Here is a 24,624-nt window from a genome sequence, read left to right on the forward strand (position 1 = left end):
TAAATCTATGCCCTCTTGTTTTAGATTCCCCTGCCCTCAAAAAAAGACTTTGTACCTCATCTGGGTCAGCACAGTTTGTGCAGCAGTTAGCACAACAGTGCCAGCAATCGGGAATGGGGTTTGAATCCCGCGCTGTCTTTAAGGAGTTGGTACATTCTCCCTGTGTCCTGGGGGCTCCAGTTTCTTCAAACTCTTCAAAATGTAGCAGGGTTGTAGATTAATTGGGAGTAAATTGGGCGGTACAGGCACGTGGGTCAAAATGGCCTGTTACTAAAATATACCTTTCATGACCTTGTCAACCTCTATGATGTCATCCCTCAGCCTCCTACATTCTAGGGAGAAAGGTCCCAGCCTAGCCAGCTTTCTCTTATAATTCAAGCCCAACCTTCTCTGCTTAATGATGTCTTTCCTATAGCTGGGTGACCGGAATTGGGAACAATACTCCAAAGGCTAAAGGTTTTTTCTAGGTACTCTGATTTTCTCCCACTTCTCAAAGATATGTAGATTAATTGGCTACTGTAAATTCCCCCAAGTGTATGGTTGTACCTGGGAAGGCTGACATAAATTTGGGGAGACAAGTATAGGGTTTATATAAAGGGGTACCAGATGGCCAGAATGGCCTAAGTGGGCTGATGGAACTGTTTTTGTGTTATGTAGCTCCATAGTTCTGTGGAACACTAATTGACTTCATTGTCATCCATTGCTTATGGCACACGCTTTGATTTTGCATGAAAATGTGCAGTGTGGGCTATGACTGTACAAACTGTTAAAATAAATGCCCTGTGTACCAATTACTTAGAGCAAGGAAGAAATTGTATAATCTTTCTGGGAATTTTCTATAATTTTAACACCTTCAAAAGGGATCAGAAGAATTCCACTGTAGGAACAATTTTTATAACTAACTGAGAAACTTTAGTCTAACTGGTATACAAGTTCAAGTTTACTATCATCTAACTGTACACATACAATCAGACAAAACAGTTCCTCCGGACCATGGTGCACTCGTATATGTACACACACACAAAATACATTTCACACACAGTACATAATAATAGCATACAAACCTAGATATATAATACAAAATATTTCTGAATAATTACCAACTCCAGGATTGCATAGAGAAAATAATGTAATGGGCAGTTGGTCTGAAGCTTTGATGAACAAATGAGGCTTACATATCAATCAGAAAATATCCCCATATTCAGAAAGAGTTCAAAACAAAATTTATTTTCTGTAAATTGGATCAAATATTAACAACTTTATTCAGAATTTCCAACAATGCAAAATTTATTACAGCCAACATCTAATAGAGAATAAACAATCACCATGTGCAAGGGAAAATTAATGTAAATGTATGTTTTAGCAACTCTTGTTTTTCTTTCCAAAATTACTACTTGCATACATTTTATAAAGATATTAAACATTACTGATTATAATTTGAAATGGAGACCATTAAGCATATGCATGCTAATAACTCAGAATAAATGACAAATGTAAGAAACTCATGAAGGCCTCTTTAATAATGTCCTTCCTGTAACTGAGAGACCAAAATTGTGCACAATACTCTAAGAGTGTTCTTACCAATGTTCTGTACAACTGTAACAAAACATCCCTACTCCTGCGCACAATGCCCTGAATGATGAAGACAAATGTGTCAATGCCTTCTTCACCACAATATCAACTGGACTTGCCACTTTTGTGGAACTATGTACCTGTGCGTCTAAGTCCCTTTGTTCTACAACAATCCCCAGGCCCTCAACATTCACAGTGTTTATCCTATCAAAATTCAACACTTCGCACTGCCATTCCATGGGCCATTTTGTCAGTTCATCTAGATCCTGTTGTAATCTTGGGTAATCTTCTTCCCTGTCCATTCTACTACCAGTGTTGGTGTCATCAGGAAAAATGCTAACCATGCTAACTACATTGTCATCTAATTATCAATAAACATGCATAGGACACATGCATTGTCTTAATTATAATGACATAATATTACAAAAGGGAGGAGAGAAAAGTGAAGAGGTTTATGAATATTTAAATCTAGTGGAAAGTTTTGTAAATAGACAAATAGATATTGTTATGGGTAAAATATGTCTTTAAAAGAGATAGACTGTGGGGGGTTAGTAACAGAGTAACACTTCACAAAAGACATCTCATTTAAAATGCAAGAGCTTTTCTGAAGCTAGACATTGAGGCTCCGGTTGACTTTGCAGAAGCAATGAAGAATGCTGATCTATTGTGTATGGGCAATAAGTATCAGAGATACTAATAAGAACTTTCAAAGATTGGGTTTGGAGCCCTGTAAGAAGTCATATGGGTTTAACAAGCAGAGAGAGGGAAAACAAACAGGTGATTTCTCTTTTGGAAAGAGAGATAAGTCAGTTTTACAGTAGAAGTTGAGGCTGCAACATGGCAAGCTGGCAGGCTTGTTGAAAATCCCATTTTGAAGATGGTATTCTGAGTTCAGCCTGTTCAAAACCCTTGTAGACCTTACAAGAGGAAATGGCTGGCTACAGTGTTTCTCATGACATAATGGAAACCATGGGAACTCTGTGGTGACCTTGAAGATGAGGTTATCATTTGGAAAACCTAAGATGGGTCAAATTTCTTCGGCAAGACACTGAAGTGACTGATTGGAGGAAATTAGTTTGTATGTTCCACGAGCAACAAATTTTTCTCTGAAACCTCCTGAGAGGTAACCATTTAACTTTAAGCACCAGAGCCTGTTGAAGATTCATAAATATTAAATTCTGTGCACAATGTAGGAATTTCCTGATAACGGTGAACTTGGAGAAGTGAGAAGTGAATGATTGGACAGTGAAACAGAGAACTTTCCTGAACATATGCACATTGCATACACAGGAGCTTAGAATTAGAAGGGGGTTAAATTAGGTTAAGTTAATAGTAATAATTTAAAGATTGATCTTGTTATTATGTTTGAAGAAAATTAAAAACAACTTTTGTTTAAGTAACCATTGTCATAGTGAATTTCTATTGCTGCTTGGTTTTGGAGTCCTCTGATGTGTTAAATGGCTCATATCCTCACTGATTAATTTGATTCAACCTTATTAAGTTGAAGTAAATTGATACGTGTGATAAAAATAATTTGCAATAATTAGGCAATTTGTTTTATTTTGTGTTTCCAGATGGTACTGCAGTCAAAACTAGTTGGGAGGAGGACAGTCATTCTGGTCAAGCTGAGTCCCCTCGTTTGGAGAAAGCTCCTGAAATGAGACAACATTCCTCAGTGATTGGAAGAATAGTGACCTTGTCCAAGCAGAGGGCAAAGCGGGAAATCCTCTTCCCAAATGGAGTGAAGGTTTGCAGCACGGAGTCAATGAAGCAGATTGTGGCCAGTCACCTGGCATATTACAAGTTAAAAGGTAAAAGGCACACAGTGATTGAAGCTAGTTTGATGTTGGGTGACTTAGGTCCAAAGGAAATCTACATTCCAAGGTAAGGAGTTTCCAGCTCTGAGACACTAACTTAAGAAACAGGAACTCTAGTTGTTTTGTTCTGATTGTTGCTCAATTGTATGCAAGACATTTCAACATAGAATGCAGAAAAGGAACAAAATACAACAATTTTCGACAGTCTTTAGGGCTCTCACTAAACTACACTACAGAATTGCTAGATGGAGTAAGAAAGCTTATCTCCCTGTGGTGTTAGAGTCAAGACAATCATGCTATCCAGTTAGCCTAGTCCCTAGCAATCGCACTTTATCAACTGGAACAATAAAATGTTTTGGTACAATTTTTCTGAAGGATATTAATGGGCTCTATAATCTCAAATGAACTTGGAATAAGAAATGCCCAAGAGGTGCGAGTATCATAGAGCCATGGAGTGTGGAAACAGGTCTTTCATCCCAACTTACCTACATTGGCCAAAATGTCTACCAAATACTTACCACACCTGCCTGCATTTGGCACATATCCCCCTAAATTCATCCTATCCGTGTATTTGTCCAATATTTTTTCTGAAACATAGAAGTAGTACCTGCCTCAACCACATACACCCATCACCCTCAGTCTTTTATTTTAAAAAAAATTATCCCTCTGGTTTCTGTTGAATCTCTCCCCCCTTTTAAACCTATATCTTCTGGTTACCAATTCCCCTACCCTGGGCAAAAGGCTCTCTGTTTTCACCAGACCTATTCCTGTCTATGTGAAAGATATTTGGACAGAGTTATATAGGAAAGGCTTAGAATGCAAGCAAATGGGACTTGCCCAGAATGCCATCTTGGTCAGCATGGATGATTTGGGCTGAAAGACCTATTCCTTGCTGTATGACTCAATGACTCTAGTAAAATATGTTGAAAAATGTATTATTCTTGAATCAAGCTACCAACACTGCTTTACTTTCTGTTCCACTCAATCTCAATTGAAACATATCAAACTCAGTGTATTTATTTTCCTATGTCGGATCTCTGTAAATCATCATAAATCTCAGAATGCCATTCCTGCTGTCTTCACTATGGTCGAGATGTCCACTGTATATGCATTTCCACTGCTCCCCTCTCTTGATATTCCAAGTTGAATGCATGGGACTTTGGTAGAGCGAGACTAATGGACTATTGTATGTCATTTCTATTCAGATACCACAACCATTAAGTTGACTTATAGAAGTTATTTGATGTTATAGTACATCTGTAACCATGGTCCCAGTGAGAGGGAGGGAGCACAGGGACAATATCATTGAGTAGGGAGGGAGCACAGGAATTGGAGGCTGGTGAGTGGGGAGGGAGGGGAACCTGGTCCCATTGGGTGGGGAGAGGAAGCAGTGAGAAGGAAGGGAGAGAAAATGGGTTACAATGGGTTGGGAGGGAGGGGGAACTGGACCTCAGAAAAGGTAACAACAAATGGGCTGCCCTCCCAATCATTTCCCAGTCTTTACTTCCATGTCGTCCAACGAGGAGGCTGTAACTGTGGCTGCATGCTCATTATAGATGATGTCTATGGTTGCACAAAATATAGTTCTAACTCAAGAGTTTGTAGCAAATTTTATTTGCCTCCCATTTACCCCAGTTGAGCAGATGCAGGTGTGGTGAAGCTGGACTAGAACCGAGATTGTGCAGCCAGTGTCTGTCAGAAACCAATGCCTGGTGCACTCTGAAGCCCCATCCACTTTCAGCCCGGCAACATTATTGATTAGAGGGGTCATGTGGTGGTGTGGGGTACAACCTGCTTATCTGTGCACCAGGGAAATGGGAAACCAGAGACTTAGTAAACCTGATTCAATGAGGCTGTTTTCTCTCTGATCAAGTGATCAGAAAAGATTTGTGCTTCACTTTACTAGGAACATGGAACGAGTCCCAGAGTCACACGGGCCGATCCCAATATGCCCATTCAAATTTGTTTCATTTGCCTTCATTTAGCGCGTATCTTTTTAACTCTTTCCTATCTGTGTACTTGTCCAAATGTCCTGTCAATGTGGCAATTGCACCCATCTCCTCCACTTCTGCTGGCAACGGGATACATGATAGCCTCCATGTGAAAAAGTTGCCCTTGAGTTCCTGATGATATCTTCCCCCTACCTTTCACTTTAAATCCTTGATTTAGAATCTCCTATCCTGAGGGAAAAACTGTGAAAAGCAACACTTTCTGTTTTTATAGAATCTTTGAGTCATAAAGCATGGCCTTTCAGCTCAACTCATCCATTCTGACCTAGTTTGCATTCTGAGATGGTCCCATTTGCCTGCATTTGGTTCATATCTTTTTAAGCCCTTCCCATCAATAAATCTGTCTAAATGTCCTTTGAATATCAAAATTATGCCCACTTCTACATTTACCTCTGGCAGGTCCCTCCCTTCTCACCTTAAACTTACACCCTCTGGTTTTAGAATCACCTACCCTGATGAAAAGACTGAGCATTCACTTTTTCCATACATCATGCATCTGCTTCCTGCATGCCAGGGAAAAGATTCTCAGCCTATCCAGTTTGGAGCTTGCTTAGGAAGTATACCCCCCAGCAGTCAGCAGCAAGGGAGGTGGCTTTCTGCTCATGGATTCCTTGTGTTAAATAACAGCTTTCAACTGCTGCTACATCCACATCAGATCCCCTTTAAGTTTCTTCCCCCTTACCCCGATCAATATTCTCTTGTTTTATCCATCTCTATTGGAAGAAAGTATTTTGCTGCCTACCTAATCTATACCTCTCAGAATTTTATATACAATAAAACCCCTGTTATCCAGAGTTCAAGCAACCAGCAAAAGAATTGTGGAAAATAAATAAATAGAAAAGTTTAATAATGGCATGCCTTGCCATTAGTTTACCAATCACGCAGCATACAGTCTCAAGCAATTGGAAAATTCACATATCTGGCATCTACCAATCCATAGAGGTGCTGGATGCTAGGGACTTTAACGTACATCATCTATGTCCCTCCTAACCTCCTGTACACCAGGGAAAACCGATCAAACCTCTCCAGTCCTCCTTACTGAAATGCCCCATCCAAGGCAATATCCTGGTGAATTACCTCTGCACCCTCTCCCACTACTATAGTGTGGCAACCAAATCAGGTATCTACTGAATGCACAAGTAATTCTCCTGTTTTAAAGCATGCTTGTGCATGACTGTGTTTCTTGAGCTGGTTGTGATAATATGGACCATTATGTTGTGCTGTGTCAATTTAATATGTTCATTTTAAGTTATCTGCCTTTATTCACATTAATATTTTGATAGAATGGTTGCAGTTGGCAATTCTTTTAATCTAGAATTAGACATTAATCACACTTCCCCATGCTCTGATAGTGGGAGACTCGGCAATGACATAAAGACATTCTCAGCTTGGTAGGGTCAGTTCTTGTATTTGATGGAAGAGAGAAATGAACAAATTTTATCCATAATTAATATCACGGAAACAACTGAAAGCCGCAGAGATCAATGTGTTGCTCTTCAAAGCAGTATGAACTCGTACAGTGCCAATAGGGCAGAAAGGATTTTCAAGTCTCCAAACTGAATATTAATGTCAGTATTATTGCATTCAGGGGATAAGAAGGCTGAGCTCATTGTTAAGTACCTCACAACGTGGTATTGGTAAAGTATTAAGCACTAATCAGAGGCAAGAAATGGTTCTCTGAACCCCAAACAATAATTGCTGCTCATTTACTGATGGCAAAATAAAATGGGTGCTGCAGTTCTGTCCAGACATTGTTGCGAAGGGCAATGGCAGTCTTGCAGCCTGGGAATATACCTGCAGTAATGTGGTTAGCAATGCTGGCACAGCCCCTGTTCCCTCACTGTGTGTGAATCAGCTGTGCAGGGAGAAGGAGCCTCCATCAGCAGCCACAGGGCTGGAACAGAACAAGGCCAGGAGCTCTGCCAGATCTGACCTTGCCAGAACCTCATCCCCGATACAAAAGTAAAAGCTGGGGGGCTGAGGTAAAGAGTGACTCTCATCCATCAAATAACAGAGGTCTGTGGTAGGAATGGAGGCAGGGAGGGAGCAGAATGGAAAAGGGACTGTATTGGGAAGGAATAGGACGGATCACAGAGGCATATGCTATTGTCCCCAGATTTTCAAGCCTTCCCCACTGCCCCCCCCACCGTGTGTTTATATATTATGAATTATGAGAAACATTTTCATTTTCATCTTTGTGCAATGCCTATGATATACAACACTGATTGTCTGTATTAATAATCTGATTAAAGGTGATAATTGGCTAAAATCACATCTTAAATTTAAGGTTAGTGATTTTAGCCAATTATCACCTTTAATCGGTATCTCATAGCCACTGCACAAAGATGAAAATGAAAATGTAAACATAAACATGCCTTAGCAGAACAAAAATTAATCCTCACCTCAGTCCCTCAGTCAGCTGGTTGGTTCCATTTGTTTACATGTCGGGCGAGCTGTATGCTGCAGATAGCAATGGGAAATGCAGAGTAGTCTCAGCTGTGTGGGAATTATGGTTAACGAAGATGACCATTGAGCCAGCTGCCGCTGCCGCCGTAAGTTTTGTTTTAACAAAATGTGTAAGTAAGTTTTATCAGGGGAGGTGGGATTACAATTTCAGAGTTTGCCATAGGCGCTATGTTCCCTAAATACTCCACTGGTAATCACTAAATATATAGTGATCTGAGAAAGCTATCATCATTTTGTTAAGAATCATTAAGACTATTTCACACTTACCAAAAAGAACATGCAGGGTCAGCGTCAGAAAATCACTCGGGGTGGGGGCCGCTCAGTCACACTGCCGTCACACCTGCCCCTCTCTGCGCATGCTCCAGCCGGCACTATTTATGGCCCCATTAAAATATATGCTACAAGCCCCGCAATACCTTAATCCAGCAGTGTACAGAGGGTCAGAGGGAGGGAGGGAGTGGGACAGGGAGGGAGGCAGAGCAGGTGGGGCATGTTGTGATGAGGAAGAGAGTGAGTGATAAGGGAGAGAGGAAGGAACAGGAGATGCAGCGAGGGGGGGTGTCATCAGGAGAAAGGTCATGGGGTAATGAATGTGAAAATGGAGGAAGAAATTACAGCTTAAGTCAAATACGTGAAGGAAGGATGATGGAGAGACTGTGGGAAGGAGACATTGCAGGCATGTGATAATTTTGTATATAATTTATAGATGCAGCATAATAACAGGCCCTTCCATCTCACAAGCCTGCGCTGCACCAAATACACGCATGTGACCAATTAACCTATCAACCCCATACGTGTTTGAAACATGGAAGCAAACTTGATCACCTGGAGGAAACCTATGCAGTTCATGGGTAGAACATACAAATATCCTTACAGTGGCAGATTTGAACCTGGGTTCCTGGTGCTGTAATTGCATTGCCCTCACTGCTACCTAACCATGTAACCATACCTAACCTAAATCTCAGGGCTGCATTTGTAGAATTTTCAGGGATTTTAGGGAGATTGCTGGGGAGAAGGTGTCAGAGTAACATTGCAGGAAGGAAATTTCAGAGGAGATGTTACATGGGGTGAGAACTATTGGGGATGGAGGTAAGATTCGAAGGGAACAGACAAGAACAAAAAAAAAACCACTGCAGTAACCTGAATCTTGCCCCATTCAATATGATCATGGCTGATCTTCCCAACCCTCTTCTCCTCTTCCATACAAGATCACCAAAATTACAGGGGAAATTGCAGTGAAAAGGAGATTGTGGGGGACAGATGACAGATGAACATCAGGGATATTATTGGGAGGGTTGCAAGGAGATTATTGGAGGAGAAATTGTTGTTTTAGGGGAGAAGTTACAAGAGAGGGAGGTTTCAAGGAACAAATAAGGGATGAGAGTCTGGGAGAGAGTTCTCTGGAGGAAAGAGGTTGTGGAGAGGGAGATTTTATGGGAGGAGAAATTACAAGGTGAAAGATATTGCAACACACCAACGTGAGGTCACGCAGCATCCCAAGGAAATAAAGGGTAACCAAAGTTTGGGGCGTGAGCCGTTGTTGGGATAATAGGAAAGTAAGTGTGTATATGCGCAAAGGGAGGGAGGTTCTGCAAGCAATGGTGGGAGGCTCCTTCAAGCTGAGGAAGGGTCTTTGACCTGTGATGTTAACTCTGTTTCTCTTTCCATAGATGCTGCCTGGCCTGCTTTGTATTGCCAGTGCTTTCCCTCCCCTGTCAACTCCAACCCCTCTAGCCCTGACTCCATCTCTTCCCTGACCAATTCCATCCTTCCAATCTCTGGAACCTGTACTAGAATCTTGAATTTTGGAAGGACATTCACTATCTCTATAACCACCTCTTTCAAGAACCTTGTATCCAAATGTTCAGGTCCTGTGGACCATTCAGAAGCACTAATTTCTTGATATTTATTTTTCATTTCCCAATGATAATTTCTTTGAATTGGCCAATCAAGGCCCACAGCTCTCTGTTGTTTCTGGGAGTTTTCTAGGTCTTACATGAAGACATACAAAATATTTGTTCAATTTCTCAGCCACTTCCTTATTCCCTGGCAGAATTCTTCCTGTAACAGTCTTTAAGAGACCTCCATTCAGCTTCACTAATATTTCATACATCTATAAAAGCACATGAAATTAGTTTCAATGCTCTTTGCCAACTAACTTTCTATTTCCACCTTCCCTTTGATGAATTCCGAAATGCTCCCAGTCCTTGGAGTTACTAAATCTTTTTTTTATACAGCTCTACCATTTTCTGGATGGGTTTGTTTGCCTTAAAGGGAAACTGTGTATTGATTCCAAAGTCATGCCTCATAACTTCATGGTTTGGTTCGTTCAGATTTAAAACCCTGATGTCATGTTGAATTAAAGCACTTTCAATCTTTATATAAAACTCTATCTAGGCCCCTTAACAACCAGACCTTCAAATTACACAATACAACATCTGATATAGCTTTTACCATATTAGTCCCTCAACAAAATCACCTCATACACCCCACACTATTTTTGTGTTGCCTATAAAGTTTCCCATCATAAAAGCATCACTCTCACTTTGTGAGCCTCTAATTTCTTGATTTATACTCTTTTATACATTAATTCAGAAATCGTGGCTTCCCCTCTACTGCCATTAACTCAGCCCTTACCTGCAACTCCTCCATTTCCTGCACATCTCCCTGGCACCTTCTTCCCCCACCCCCCTGGAAACATTACAAATGCAGGATTCCCCTCACCAGCCTCTGCATCCAACATGTTATTCTCCACAATATTGACCATGTTCAAAGAGATCCCACGACTAGATACATTTCCCCCTTCCCCCTCTGCTTTCCATAGCAACTGCTCCCTCCATGACTCCCTTGTCCATTCATCCCTTCCCACCAATCATCCCCTTGCTACTTGCCCCTGTAACCTCATGACGGGCTACATTTGCACTTCTTCCTTCTCCTCTATTCAGGACCCCAAACAGTCCTTCCAAGTGAAGCAACTCTTCACCTGTGAATCAGCAGGGGTTTTTCTGCATCTAGTGCTTCCTGCTACATCAGGAAAACTGGATGCAGACTGGGAGATCATTTCATTGAGCACCTGCGCTATGTCCTTTGCAATAACGAGGAACTCCCAATGGCCAGTGATTTCAATTCCACACACCATTGCCAAACTTGCAAGTCTATCCATGGCCTCATGCACTGTTACATTGAGGCCATCCACAAATTGGAGAAACAACTCCTTAAATTCTGTCTCACCCATCTCTAACTAGATAGCATTAATAGTGGATTCTTCAATTTCCATTAACTCCCTCCCCTCTCTTCCTTTCCCCTTTTGTCTTCTTTCTTACAACTCCAAACCCCCTTTTCTTCCTTCCCCTATCAGAGAACTACCCTTCTTAGCCCTATCACTTCTCAGTTTCTTTCTCTTGTACCCTCCCACCTGTATCCACCCATGACCTCTCACCTATTAGCCTGTGCTCTTCCCCCACCTTTTTATTCAGATGTCTGCCTGATTTTTGGCACTCCTGATGAAGGCCTCGGGTCTGAAACATTGGAAACTCTTTACTTCCTATGGAAGCTACGTGATCTGCTGAGTTCCTCCAGCACTAGACCTCAACATATGCAGACTTTCTTGTTTAATCTACATTACCATTGTGGTTAGCACAGTGCCTGTGATCAAGGTTCAAATTCACCCTGTCTGTAAGGAGTTTGTAAATTCTCCCATGACCTGCATAGGCTTGCTCTGGGTGCTCCAGTTCCTCCCGTGTTCCAAAGATGGACTGGTAAATTTGTCGGATAGGTGGCGTGGGCTTGTGGACCAGAAGGGCCTGTTGCCTTGCTGTGTCTCCAAATTAAATGAATTGAAATGAATAAACAACAACCAACTAGTTCTCCACCACCGCCCCCCCCCCCACCAATTCCACCACCCCACCCCCTAGCATCAAGATTACACTGGCAACATTTTTTTTTTTAAAAAGGTTTGCTTCCCAAAAAGCTGAACAAGCTGTTCAAGCTGAACAAAAATATAGTTTCAGCTTTGCTGTATCACATAGGAAGTTGGAGAAACATTAAAATAACTTTTATTGAATTCAGCATGTTTAATCACATAATGGTCGAAAGATAGAAAACCTACAGCACAATACAGGACCTTCAGCCCACAAAGTTGTACTGAACATGTCCCTATCTTAGAAATTACTAGGCTATTGTTCTAAGCTCCATGCACCTATCAAAAAGTCTCTTAAAAGATTTTATCATGTCTGCCTCCACCGCTGTTGCCAGCAGCCCATTCCACCCACTCATCACTCTCTGACATTTCTTCTGTACCTACTCTCCAGCACCTTAAACCCGTGTCCTCCTATGGCAACCATTTCATCCCTGAGAAAAAGCCTCTGACTATCTACATGATCATGCCTCTCATCATCTTATACACTTCTATCAGGTCATCTCTCATCCTCCATTGCTCCAAGGAGAAATGACCGAGTGCTGGCGCATTGCATTCGTTCAAGTGAGCTAAATATGTTTTCCTGCTGATTATCATTTGTACTCAGTGCCTGATGCCTTTTGTGTCAGTGTCCAATGATAGGCAGCCAGCATTGATGTATTCCATTTCCCATGCTACCACTTTTCTATGGTCGCAATATCACGGTGACACCTTTCACCATGATCATCACCGCACCAAGATCAGCAGGGATGAAGTCCAAGTGCGAGTGCACAAAATGGATTTTCAATTACATTGCACTTCATGGTTTTGTGTGCTTGAAGTGGGCGTAAAATATGACAGGAAATCACAAAAACAGATTATATTTAAAAAATGGTATGTGATTGGAATTTTTTTGAATATTTTATATATTAATTTTAAACCACAATATGAGTTACATCACAAGTTCAAAAATTATATATATATGAAAATTACATCGAGCTGAAATCTCCACCTTCCTCCCACCTCCATCCCTTACCCCTACCAAAACCCTTGTGGAAGATAAAAGAAATAGAGAAAATAATTTGGAAAAGAAAATAAAGAAAAGAAATGGAGAATACCAAAAGGATAAACATTTATAACATAAATTCTGATTGGAGGTTACCAAGAAGTGGGGTCTTCAGAGAGCTTTAAATATACATATCCACTTTTTGTAAATAAGGACACCATATTTTCCAGAACAGATGATATTTATCTCACAGACTATAAATAATCTTCTCTAATGGTATACAACTACATAATTCTGCATGCCATTCATTGTTCCATGCCTAAATCTATTTCTGACTTCCATGATATTGCAAAACATTTCCTAGAAACTGCTAAAGCAATTAACGCAAATTCAATCTGATACATATTTAATTTTAACTTGGGTCTTATAACCTTTACATTACCCAATAAAAATAACATTGGATTTTGTGGGAATTTGACCCCATAATTCTTTCCAAAAAGTTACCCACCTACAACCAAAAATGGCTCAATTTAGGGGATTGCCAAGTAGAATGCAAAAAAGTTCCAATCTTACATCTACACCTAAAATATAAATCTGAAATAGCTGAATTTAATCTAATGAATTTTTGTGGAGTCAAAAATAATTGATGTATAAAATTTTATTGGACTAACCTATATCTACATTTACAATTTTGGTCATATTATTCCTACATAATTCCATCCATTCTTTCTCATTTATTTGTGTATTTAAACCTGCTTCCCATCTCAATCTCAATTTTTGGACCCCAATTTTAGGGGCTTTCCTTTGAAGTAATTTATCCATTACAGAAATAAATTTATTTACATTTCTATTACAAATCAGTACTTCTAGTTTTCTTTAACTGGGTAATATCAAGCTCTAACCTATTTTATGAGACAAAAAATATTTAACCTGATAATAACAAAATATAGTATTACTAGGTACATTAAATTTGACCTTCATTCATTCAAACATTATAAATTTCTCATTCTCAAAAAAATCCTCAATCTTCTTTATGCCTCTCTGTCTCCAAATCTTCAAAAACTATCAATTGAAAATGGAATATGTTTATTTTGACAGAGGCATTTTTGAGCTATTAAACCTTTCATACCCATTTTATTATTAATACTATTCCACAATTCAACTAAATGTTTCAAAATAGGTGATTCCCTATTTCTAACTAACAATTTAGAATTTAAATCCAGCAAATCCATTTCTCATATCTTATTGAGCTCTATACCAACCCAAGCAGGAATTTTATCTAAATTAAACAATACATTTATAAATTCAATTGAGCTGATTTATAATAATTCTTAAAATGAGGGAGTTGTAAGCCCCCTATTTCAAATTTCCAAGTCAATTGTTTCATAGAAATGCTCAATATTTTATCTTTCCACAAAAACTTCCAACAGCCACATTTAAATCCTTAAAAAATTTTGAGGAATTGGAATAGGGATCGACTGAAATAAATACTGAATTCTATGAAAAATATTCATTTTAACATGATTTAGCCTACCAACTAACAAAATTGATGGGGTATTTCACTTCTTTAAATCTTCAATAATTTTATTAAACAAAGGCAAATAATTTTAAATCCTTATCAACTTGAATACCTAAATATTTAATACCAGCATAAGGCCACCGAAATTTAATAATCATTTTTACAATTAATATAATCACTCTTAACTAAAGACATAATCTCATTTTTCTCCCAATTAATTTTATATCCAGAGATTTCCCCATATTCTTCCAACCTGCCATGTAATTGGGAGAATTTATATCAAATAAACCAAAATATCATTAGCAAATAAACTAACTTTAAATTCTTATTCTTCATGATTAACCTTTATTCCTTTAATCTTAGAATCTTGTTTAATAAGACCAGGTAAAATAAACAAAGCTGGTGATAAGGGACATCCTTGACGACTCAACCTAAATAATCAAAAGAAGCAGATATTTGTCAATTAGTAATCACTTTCGCTAAAGGATTTTTATATGTTTTACCCCAATTTATAAATGTAAAACCAAAACCAAATTTCTCCAACACTTTAAACAATTTTTTAAAATCTATCAAAAGCTTTTTCTGTGTCCAAAGATACTGTTGCACTCAAATCAACTCTTTTTTGAACAAAATGAATTAAACTAATTAACTCTGCAATATTATCAGCAGCGTACCAATTTTAATAAATCCTGTTTGATCCATATGAATTAAATTAAATACTTAATCTATTTACTAAAATTTTTGCAACAATGTTATAATCCACATTCAATTAAGAAATTGGACAATAAGAAACCAGGTTCAACAAATCTTTATATTTCTTTAGTATAACTATATTATTGCAGTTGAAAATGATTCTTGTAAAGAATGTGATTCTCTTGCTTGTTTTAATACCTCCAATAAAAGGAGGAATTAAGAGATCCTTAAACTTCTTATAAAACTCTGACAGAAAACCATCTTCTCCTGGTGACTTACCATTTGGTAATGAACTATACACTTCTATAACTTCTCTTGCAGTAAAAGGAGCATCTAATTTTATTTGATCTTGATATGTCAAATTAGACAAATTTATCTGAGATTAAAAAAAAGTTATCAATCTTCACTTCATTTCTAGTAGAAATCAGAATATAAATCAGAATAAAATTCCTTAAATGAATCATTAACTTATAGAGAATTACAAATAATTGTCTTTGATTTCCTAACAGCATTAATTATTCTAAATGCTTGCTCTGTTTTTAACTGCCAAGCTAAGACTTTATAAGCTTTCTCTCCTAATGCATAATATCTTTGTTTAGTTCACTCCCCAAATTTTTCTGTTCTATATGTCTGAAATGTATTAAAATAAAGAGATAGGAAATTTTTAAGGTGATCTTCATGATTAGCTGCCCAAAATCCATAAAATACATCCAAAAGTGCTCAGGAAGAAAAATCTTTGTTGTCCAGTGCCATAGGTCTACTCATTTAAGAAGATGAAATATGTAAATAAGCTAAATCCATAATTAGACTTGTGAGGAAGGTTGTCTAAGTCTACAGCAGCCAATATTAATGGTGGTCCCCAAAGGCCACAGCACATTTAAGTAAAAGGCTGGTTTTTCTTTCACCTCTCATTCCACACATATGTTTTATGTTTTTTTAATGTAGTCAGTAGGAGAAAAGTATGGAAGAAATCAAAACTTGACTACTTCATAGAGAAGGGGGCCCATAAACTTTCAGCAGTGTCCTAAGAGTGTCATAGCCAAAGTAAAAAACAATTGAGAATGGCAGATCTACAACATGACTTAGAAAGTTGGGCAGAGTGTATGCAGATGGAACTTAATCCTGAAAAATGGTAAGTAATGCATTTCATTACTTTGTGAGTATTGAGAAACAGAGCGATCTTGGAGTACAAGTTAATTGTGAAGAAGGCTAACAGGATGCTTGTCTAAGTCGGTTGGACAATAGAACATAAAGCTGGGATCTTAAGTGACAACTTTATAAAATATTAGTTAGACCTCACCTAGCATATTGTATGCAGCTCTGGTCACCACCCTATAGAGAGTGCAGAGAAGGTTCATCAGGATGTTGCTTGAATTGGTCGGGAGAGATAAGAAATACTGGGCTTTTTCTCCCTGAGCAAAGGTGACTGAGGGGAGACCTGATAGAAGTGTATAAAATGATGAGGCAGAGATGGGGTAAATGATAAATATTGGTTTCCTTGTGGGGGTCTCTTAGACAGGGGGATTGTTTAAGTGAAAGGTAGAAGGTTTAGAGGGGATCTGAGGGGCAATGTTTTGCACAGAGGATGGGTGGAATTTGGAACACATTATCTGCAGAGGTGGTGGAAGCAGAGGTTCTCAGATTTAACAAGTACTTAGATAGGCACTGAATCAGCAAGGCACAGAAGACTGAGCATAATGGACATAAATGGAGTTAGTAAAATCAGGTTCAAGGGTTGCTATATGTAATGTGGACTGAAGGGCCTCTTTCTGTGATGCATAACTCTGGGCCAGAGGAATCAGAAGCAATACATTTGGAGAAATATTGATTTTTTTAAAAATGCTTCAACAGGCTGAACACTTGAATTTGATTAGTCTAGACCAGGGGTGTCAAACTCAAATTAACTGAGGGCCAAAATTAAAAACTTGGACTAAGTCGAGGTCCGAACTAAATATTTATTGAAAATTTTCAACAACATCTGCATGTTTTCTCTTCTTTCAACATATGTAATGTTAAACTTTTTCTTATTAAAATAAATGTTTAATAATAGTTTTGGATAAACTCTTTCCAGAAGCATTAACAAATGAGAAATAAAATATTCAATAAATAATATTTCTCTATAGAGGACTTGTCAAATGTTGCTAGTGTGCTGTCGAATAGTAAAATCTGAGGGCAATTGAGAATGTGGGAGAATAACATGATTCCTGAAACAATCAAATGGGTGACTGATTGTGGGCATGAACTCTAGCAGGTTTATTTGCCATACCCTTTTTCCAATGGTACAGATATCCTTTGATTTACACACTTTTCAAGTTTTATGCCTAATGAGCTTGTATCCAGGTGCAGGACCATTTTTAACCAGGAATATATTTATCACTGTGACATAAAACTATTGGAAGATCGTTTTATCCTGAGATTAAAGTTCATAACACTTACTCAGGCCTGTGTGCGGGAGGGCGGGGTTTGCGGGCGATCAGGTTGGACAACGACACTGCGGGGGCATCGGCTCTCGCTGCAGGGCGGCATCTCGGCGGATCAGTGGCCCCATCACCGTGAGTCACGGGTCGGCCTGCGGCAGGGAGGGGGAGTGGGCAACGGTTCTGGCGAGGTCAGGCCCCCCTGAGTTTCTGCCGGGACCCCCTTGACCTGCTGAGTTTCTGCCGGACCCCCCTTGACCTGCTGAGTTTCTCCCGGACCTCCCTTGACCTGCTGAGTTTCTCCCGGACCTCCCTTGACCTGCTGAGTTTCTCCCAGACCCCTCTTTGACCTGCTGAGTTTCTCCCGAATCCCCCTTTGACCTGCTGAGTTTCTCCCGGACCCCCTTTGACCTGCTGAGTTTCTCCCTTCTGGTGTTTTTACGAGAACCACAGACTTTCGCTCATACATTGATGAGGGGGATCAAGGGCCAAACATTGTCAGGTACCTCTCTGCTGGATAAAGGATACGGTTTAACCCGCTGAGTTTCTCCAGTGTTGGGTTTTCACGAGGTAGAGTCAAAGGGCCGAAGGGCCTGTTTCTGATCTGTAATGTTCTACGGACCCTGCTCTTCTTTCAGTGCCGGTGTCCCAGGACCTTTCCAGGGCAGTCTCCGCGCTCAGGACTGCGCTGGGATCCCGGTCAGCGGTGGAGGAGCAGGTGAGCGCAGCTAATCCCGATCCAGCCCATGCCACTCCCGAGATTGGCGGGGGGTTCCAACCTACCTGCCCGACCAGCCTCGCTCTCCACGTGTACTCCGTGCACCCGCCGCTGGTCCGGTGGGAAGGCGCAGGGCGGCGGGCGGCCAGCGCCCCCATCGCCCGGCAGGGAGCCCCAATCTTCCCTCTGGCGTCCCGACTCCATCTGCAGCTCCAAGAAATGCTGTGCTACTGGGGTTCCAGGCGCTGGGAAGCGGCCTTGGCTTCCCCTGACACCGGCCAGGCCGCGCTGCGGTGGGGGGGTGGGCGGGAGGACACGACAGCGTGTTTATAAAACCACCCACCACTACTTTTCAAGGACCAGGATTTTTCTCTCTCTCTCTCACCCTGGGACACAGCGGTTACTGTGCATGCGCTATACTGGCGCAGCGGCCAGCGGGCCACCTCTAATACATTTTTGATATGATCTTGCGGGCCAAATATTATATCGCAGGCCAAATTTGGCCCGCGGGTCAGAGTTTGACGTGTGGTCTAGACCCTTGGCCCTTAGTCCTAGACATCAGGATGTTTATGGTGAAAATAGACAATTTTACAAAATAATATGTTATAAGTTTTTGTGTAAGAGAATTAAGACAGAAATTAGATGGAATGTTTACATTTTGCATCTGCAGAGTTAATCATTGGATTCTCTGAGTAATAGCCTGCCTCTAGGCTGAGCATGCTAACACTGTCCCAATGAGTAGAGGGATTTACCAATGTAATCTTTTGCTTTCCAAGACCAATTTTATTTGCATTCCTTCTCCACAACTAAGTACAGTATTGCAAAACAATTATATTGGTGTACCATTTTCTCTCTGTTGAATGTAGTGAGATGTTTGCAAAGTCTTATATTTATGCCAAATGTTTGACTCAATCTCATGAAAAGCTTCTATTAACATGAACAATAGAAATCTTTTAATCAATTCATACTGGGTTCCAAATAAATTGTATTTTGAATGATATGATTTCTGCATTCTTGAATTAGCACTTCACAAAGATGTCTTCAATGAACAGGAGGTAATGTTTGTCTTAAATAAAATGACAGTACATTTGATGTTTGTGGTGAATATAAACAATTTACCATTTATTTAAAAATGTGGTCTAAGTTTACATGTAAAAGGATTGAGTATAAACATGAATATGAATGTTTATTGTCATATTCATAAATACAATGTGCAGATAAACTGAAATACTTACTTGCTACAGCTACAAAAACATCAGATACGCAAAAAACAATAATAGAAATTAAATTACCATAGTATGCCATGCCACAGAAAAGTGATAATAAATATAAAAGCATAAAGAAATAAATATTCAGTTACTGTTAGTGCAAACAGAAGTGGTACTTCAATGCAGAAGACAGACATTTTGGTAGTCCTGGAGTAGTTTATGGTTAGGATTAAGGTAATATCTGGAGATTTAAGAGCCTGATACCGGTTGTAAGAAACTGTTCTTGATACAGGACTTCAGGGTTCTGTACCTTCTGCCTGAAAGGAACAGTAAGAAGAGATTGTGAACAGGGTGATGGGGTTCCTTTATGATTTCTGCATTCTTGAATTAGCACTTCACAAAGATGTCTTCAATGAACAGGAGGTAAGTGCCCTTGGTAGACATGGCAAGGTGTGCCACTTACTCCAGCCTTCTGCATTCCTAGGTGCTCAAGTTTCCAAACCTGGTTGTGATGCATACAGTGCACCTATAAATATTTGATAGAGTATCTGGCAACATGCCAAATCTTCTCAGAAAGTAGAAGTGTTTGTCTGACTTCTTCACAGTTGGCTCCAGGAGAGATCATGAGAAATGTGGAGGGTTCTAACCCTCTTCACCTCCGTCCTGTAAATGTGGACAGGGGTATGGTCCTTCAGCCTCTCCTTCCTCAAGTCCACATTAATAACCTTGATCTTAGTGATGGTGAGAGCTAGATTGTTGTTCTGACACCAGCCAACCATATTCTCTATCTCCATCCTATATCCTGATATCTTCAGCCAAAAATGATAGTATTTTCTGCAGATTTATAGATTGCATAGGAGCCTAACTTGGCTACACAATTGTGTATGTGGTGAGAATAGAGCAGGCGACTTATTGTGTTGATGGTCAGCGAAGAGGAGGTGAAGTTGATTATTCCAATGATTGGGGTGTGCTGATGAGGAAATCGAGAATTCAGAAGCAGGGGGAGGAACAGACTCCCAGATTCTCTGGTTTGATTACAAATATTGCTGGTATGATGGTGTTAAATGTCAAGCTAATATCAATGAAAAACCTGGCATGGGTATTCTAGAATTAGGACCGAGAGGAAGGGCATTTTACTTTAGGAATTCTGAGACTGTAGAGTTCACTGCTACACTTAATTATTGGAACAGGAACGCATTCTCTGAATACTACTTTAGGTATATAGGAGATTAAAGAATGTTATGTTAAATTAAAAAATGAGAACATGATATGTCCATAAGGTTGGGACTACAGCTCAGATAAGGTATGTATACAAATAGACTGGATGAGGCAGAATATATGCTCTGTATCATAGCTGCTATAAACAATAAATGTTTTGTAATCTTTCATTTTTAGTATTTGGTTTCAATGAGTCTAATTTTGTTACTTTTGGTGCAGGAATCACTGTATTTGTTCTTTATATTTAAATGTCATCTCTAATTTGTTGAACAAGAGCTTGTGGAGGATTTAGGACATGCATTGCTGATTAAATATAAGACGTTTAAGCATTTTTATCATTTAACTGTCATGGTATGCATTTGTTGAGAGTGAGTTGAAGGAAAGAAAGGTCCAACTAGGACAGGAGTGCTGGTATCAGTGATCACATGCCACAATTCATTCCAGATCTGAAATGCTTGCTACAGAGATGTAGGCTTATTTGGACTGACACCTTGTCCCTTTTTAGTTTGTCAGGAAGCCGTGTGGGAAGCATTCCGGATTTTCTTGGACAGAATTCCCAACCACAAGGAATACCATCAATGGGTCAATCTGTGTCAGGAGAAGTCTCACTACCTATTCCAGATTGGCCAGAATTTCAGTAACTCCCAGGAACATCTCACCGTGATTCAAAGGGTAAGGAATTACCTCATTCAAAGAAGCAATGAACTTGAACTTAGACATAGTTTGTTATATCTTGGGGTTCAATATACAAAGTTAAAAAGTCTTTATATTCAGCTACCATGAAATGCAAATAATTGAAACATAAACATTTGAAATGTTTTGAAAATTCTTTCTATTATCAGTCCTACATTTTTTTTAAATTAAGGAAAATACCTGTTTTATTTTGTTTCCAGAAACTCGGTTTACAAGGTGGCGATCTTCAACCAAGGTAATGATTTCACCTCAGAGCACCTTACAATGTGTTAGTGCATGAACACTGTGATTCACATGTTGAAAAGTAGCCAAACATATTGAAAAGCTGTACTAAACCACTAGTGCAATACACTAAAGTGCCGGAGAAACTCAACAGGTCAACAGAGTCTATAGGAAGCAAAGGGATATAACCAATGTTCCGGACCTGAGCTTTTTGTCAAGGTATATGCAAAAAGCAGGCAGACACCTTTTTATTATGGTTCATACCTTGACAAAGGTTTCAGGCCCAAAACCTTGGTTATATCTCTTTGCTTCCAATAGACATTGTATAACCTGCTGAGTTTCTTCAGCCCTTTTGTGCATTGCACTATAATTCCCAGAGTTTGCAGACTTTCCTGTTTAACTAAATCACCAGGCCTTCTTTAGCAAATGTAGTCCCGCACATTAAAACTGGTAATGTTCAATGAATATAGAGAGAAGACATGTAAATTCCTGAGGAGGGCAAACAGGTATTGTTTCTGGATTTTAGCATGAACAGAGCAGAACAACACAGAAGAGAAACACAAAAACTACAAATGCTGGAAATGAGTAAACAATGGAAAGTGAGTCAAGAAACAAACTTGGGTAGAAATGGTCAATCAGTATTTCAGGTCAAGACCCTTTATGGATATTAATGTAAGAAGGGGTGAAATCAAGTGCATCAATGGGGAAGGGAGAAGCTGGGAGGAGCTAAGAGGTGATAGGATAATGGGTAAAGAGAGGTAGGTAGAGGGAGAGACCATTGGGAAGGAGGGAAGGTCAGAAAGAAGAAATGAAAGCAGAAGACCATGGTAGAGATGTGGGTTAGTTAAAATTAAACGCAGATTGAACATAGAATATAGAAATCTACAGCACAGTCCAAGCCCTTCAGCCCACAGTCATCTACTATAATAACTGCCAAGAATTGCCCTACTGTATAACCCTCCAATTTTCTAGTTCCATGTATCTACCTAATAGTTTCTTAAAAGATCCCATTGTATCTGTCTCCACCACAATGTCAGCAGTGCATTCCATGCACCCACCACTCTTTGCGTGGAAAAACCTGTCTCTCACCACTCCCCCCGCCCCCCAGCCCCCTGTATCTACACCCAAGAACCTTAAAACTATAAGAGGTGAGTTAATAGAGGTCCACAAGATTATAAGAGTCATAGATAGGGGAGACAACCAGCACATTTTTTCCCAGGGCAAGAGAAGCAAACATAATGTGAATGGAAGAAAGTTTAGGGGAGATGCAAAGGGTAAGTTTTTTTTTACACACAGAGTAGTGCATGCCAGCAATGCATTGTCAGGGGTGTGGGTGGAGGCTGGTACAACAGGTACATTTAAAAGACTCTTAGACAGGCACATGGATGTAAGAAAAATAAAGGGTTATGAGGTAGGGAAAATTTCATTTATTGAGTATGTTTATATAGTTTGCCACAGCATCGTGGGCTGAAGGGCCTATACTTTGCTGTGATGTCTATGTTCATGTTAGCCATTTCAGCCCTGAGAAAAAACTACTGGCCATCTGCACAATCAATGCCTCTCATCATCTTGTACAACTCCATCAGGCCACCCCACATCCTTTGTCACTCCAAGAAGAAAAGACCAAGTTCACTCAACCTATCCTCATAAGGCATGCTCTCCAATCTAGGCAACATCCTTGTAAATCTCTTCTGCACCCTCTCTATAGCATCCACATCTTTCCAGTGAGGAGGTATCGGAAGTGAACATAATATTAACTAAGGTCTTATCTTGATTGATTGACAGCTTCACCAATCACCAAGCTGAAACTCCTGGTTGCCAAATATTCTAATTCCCCTCACCATTCACATGGCTGTCCTCAGCCTCATCATTGCCAGGTGAAGCCAAACCTAAACTTGAGGAACAACACATTATATTCCTCCTGGACAGTCTTAAACCTAATGGCATGAATATTGATTTTTCAAGTTTGAGGTAACCTCCCCTCTATCTTGTTCCACTGTTTCCACCCCTTCTTTATGTAGTTTTACCACTCCCAGTGGTCTCTCCCTCTACCCGACTTACCAGCTTCTGTCCAATATCCCATCACTTCTTGGCCATTCCCCAGTTTCTTACCCCCTCCCTTGATTTCATTCCTTTCTGCTTCATTTCTATAAGGAGTCCCAGCCTGAACTGTTGGATGGCCATTTCTATCCTTGGATGCTGCCTGACCAATGGAGTCCCACCAGCCTCTCATTCTGTGCATGAGTACAGACAGGATTGGTTATGTTTGTATTGTTAATAAGTTTGATGCATATTTCCTCTCTCCTCTAATGAGCCCGTAAATTGAATAAATTTAATGATAAATGATTATATATGCTTCTTTTTCTCTTTGCCGAGAAAGTATCCCAGTGGATAATCAACCTACTACGATCTCTGTGCCAACTACAGGTACGATTTCACTTCGGTCTTTGATATCTAATCTGTGACATGACTTCTGCAAAACATAGGGCTGAACTTCAGCCAGCAGAAAGGCATAAACTAGATGCCTTATCTTCCAAAGCCATGCTTTTTCACAGCTGGTACTTTGTCATAACCCAAGTGAATTGCATAAATTGAATTGTTTATTATTATGTGTATCAGAGTTCTATAGAAAGTTTTGTTTGCATGCTATCCAGGCAAGCCAACCTATAATTAAGTGCATACTTCATAAAAAGAAAGGGGCAGGATTCTGTGTTTCGGTAAGTGGGATGTAGAGAAAAGTACAGTTAAACATTGGAGGGGCATCTTTTACCAAGGAGGGGTTCATTCAAGTGACTGATAAAACTGTGAGAGATATAAAAGAGGGAAAGTGGCATGGGAGGTAAATGTAAACTAATAAGACATACATAAGTGTGAAGTGTTTCAGAGCCATTTGAAAAATATACAAGGTATAGGAAACAAACTCGAGAAGTTTAGAACTATATAGAATCATCAAAACAGCCAAGAAGATCACTGGCTTTCCTCCTTTCCTCCATTGACAACATTCACCAGGAGCATTGCTTAAATGGGGCTCAAAGAATTATTAAGGACCCTTTCCATTCACCACATAGTATCTTTGCCTCACTACCATCAAGGTAAAGATACAGGAGCATCAAAATCAGGACTGCCAGGCTGGGAAATAGCTTCTTTGCATAAGCAATGAGATTGATGAAT

The 24,624-nt window shown here is 39.7% G+C and overlaps 1 protein-coding gene across 17 annotated transcripts in view; it reads left to right on the top strand.

Annotated features, from left to right (window-relative positions):
- Window positions 1–24,624, top strand: part of LOC138760861 (interphotoreceptor matrix proteoglycan 1-like) — a 175,005-nt gene that overhangs the window by 80,716 nt on the left and 69,665 nt on the right. For all 17 annotated transcript variants that reach the window (XM_069932080.1, XM_069932073.1, XM_069932087.1 and 14 more), the window contains 4 exons: window positions 3,147–3,383; window positions 21,044–21,210; window positions 21,432–21,466; window positions 23,834–23,880. In XM_069932080.1, coding sequence (XP_069788181.1) covers window positions 3,147–3,383; window positions 21,044–21,210; window positions 21,432–21,466; window positions 23,834–23,880 — 486 coding nt within the window. The remainder of the gene's footprint in view (window positions 1–3,146; window positions 3,384–21,043; window positions 21,211–21,431; window positions 21,467–23,833; window positions 23,881–24,624) is intronic.

Source organism: Narcine bancroftii, chromosome 4 (genome assembly GCF_036971445.1).
Source record: "Narcine bancroftii isolate sNarBan1 chromosome 4, sNarBan1.hap1, whole genome shotgun sequence".
In the NCBI taxonomy this organism is placed as follows: domain Eukaryota; kingdom Metazoa; phylum Chordata; class Chondrichthyes; order Torpediniformes; family Narcinidae; genus Narcine; species Narcine bancroftii.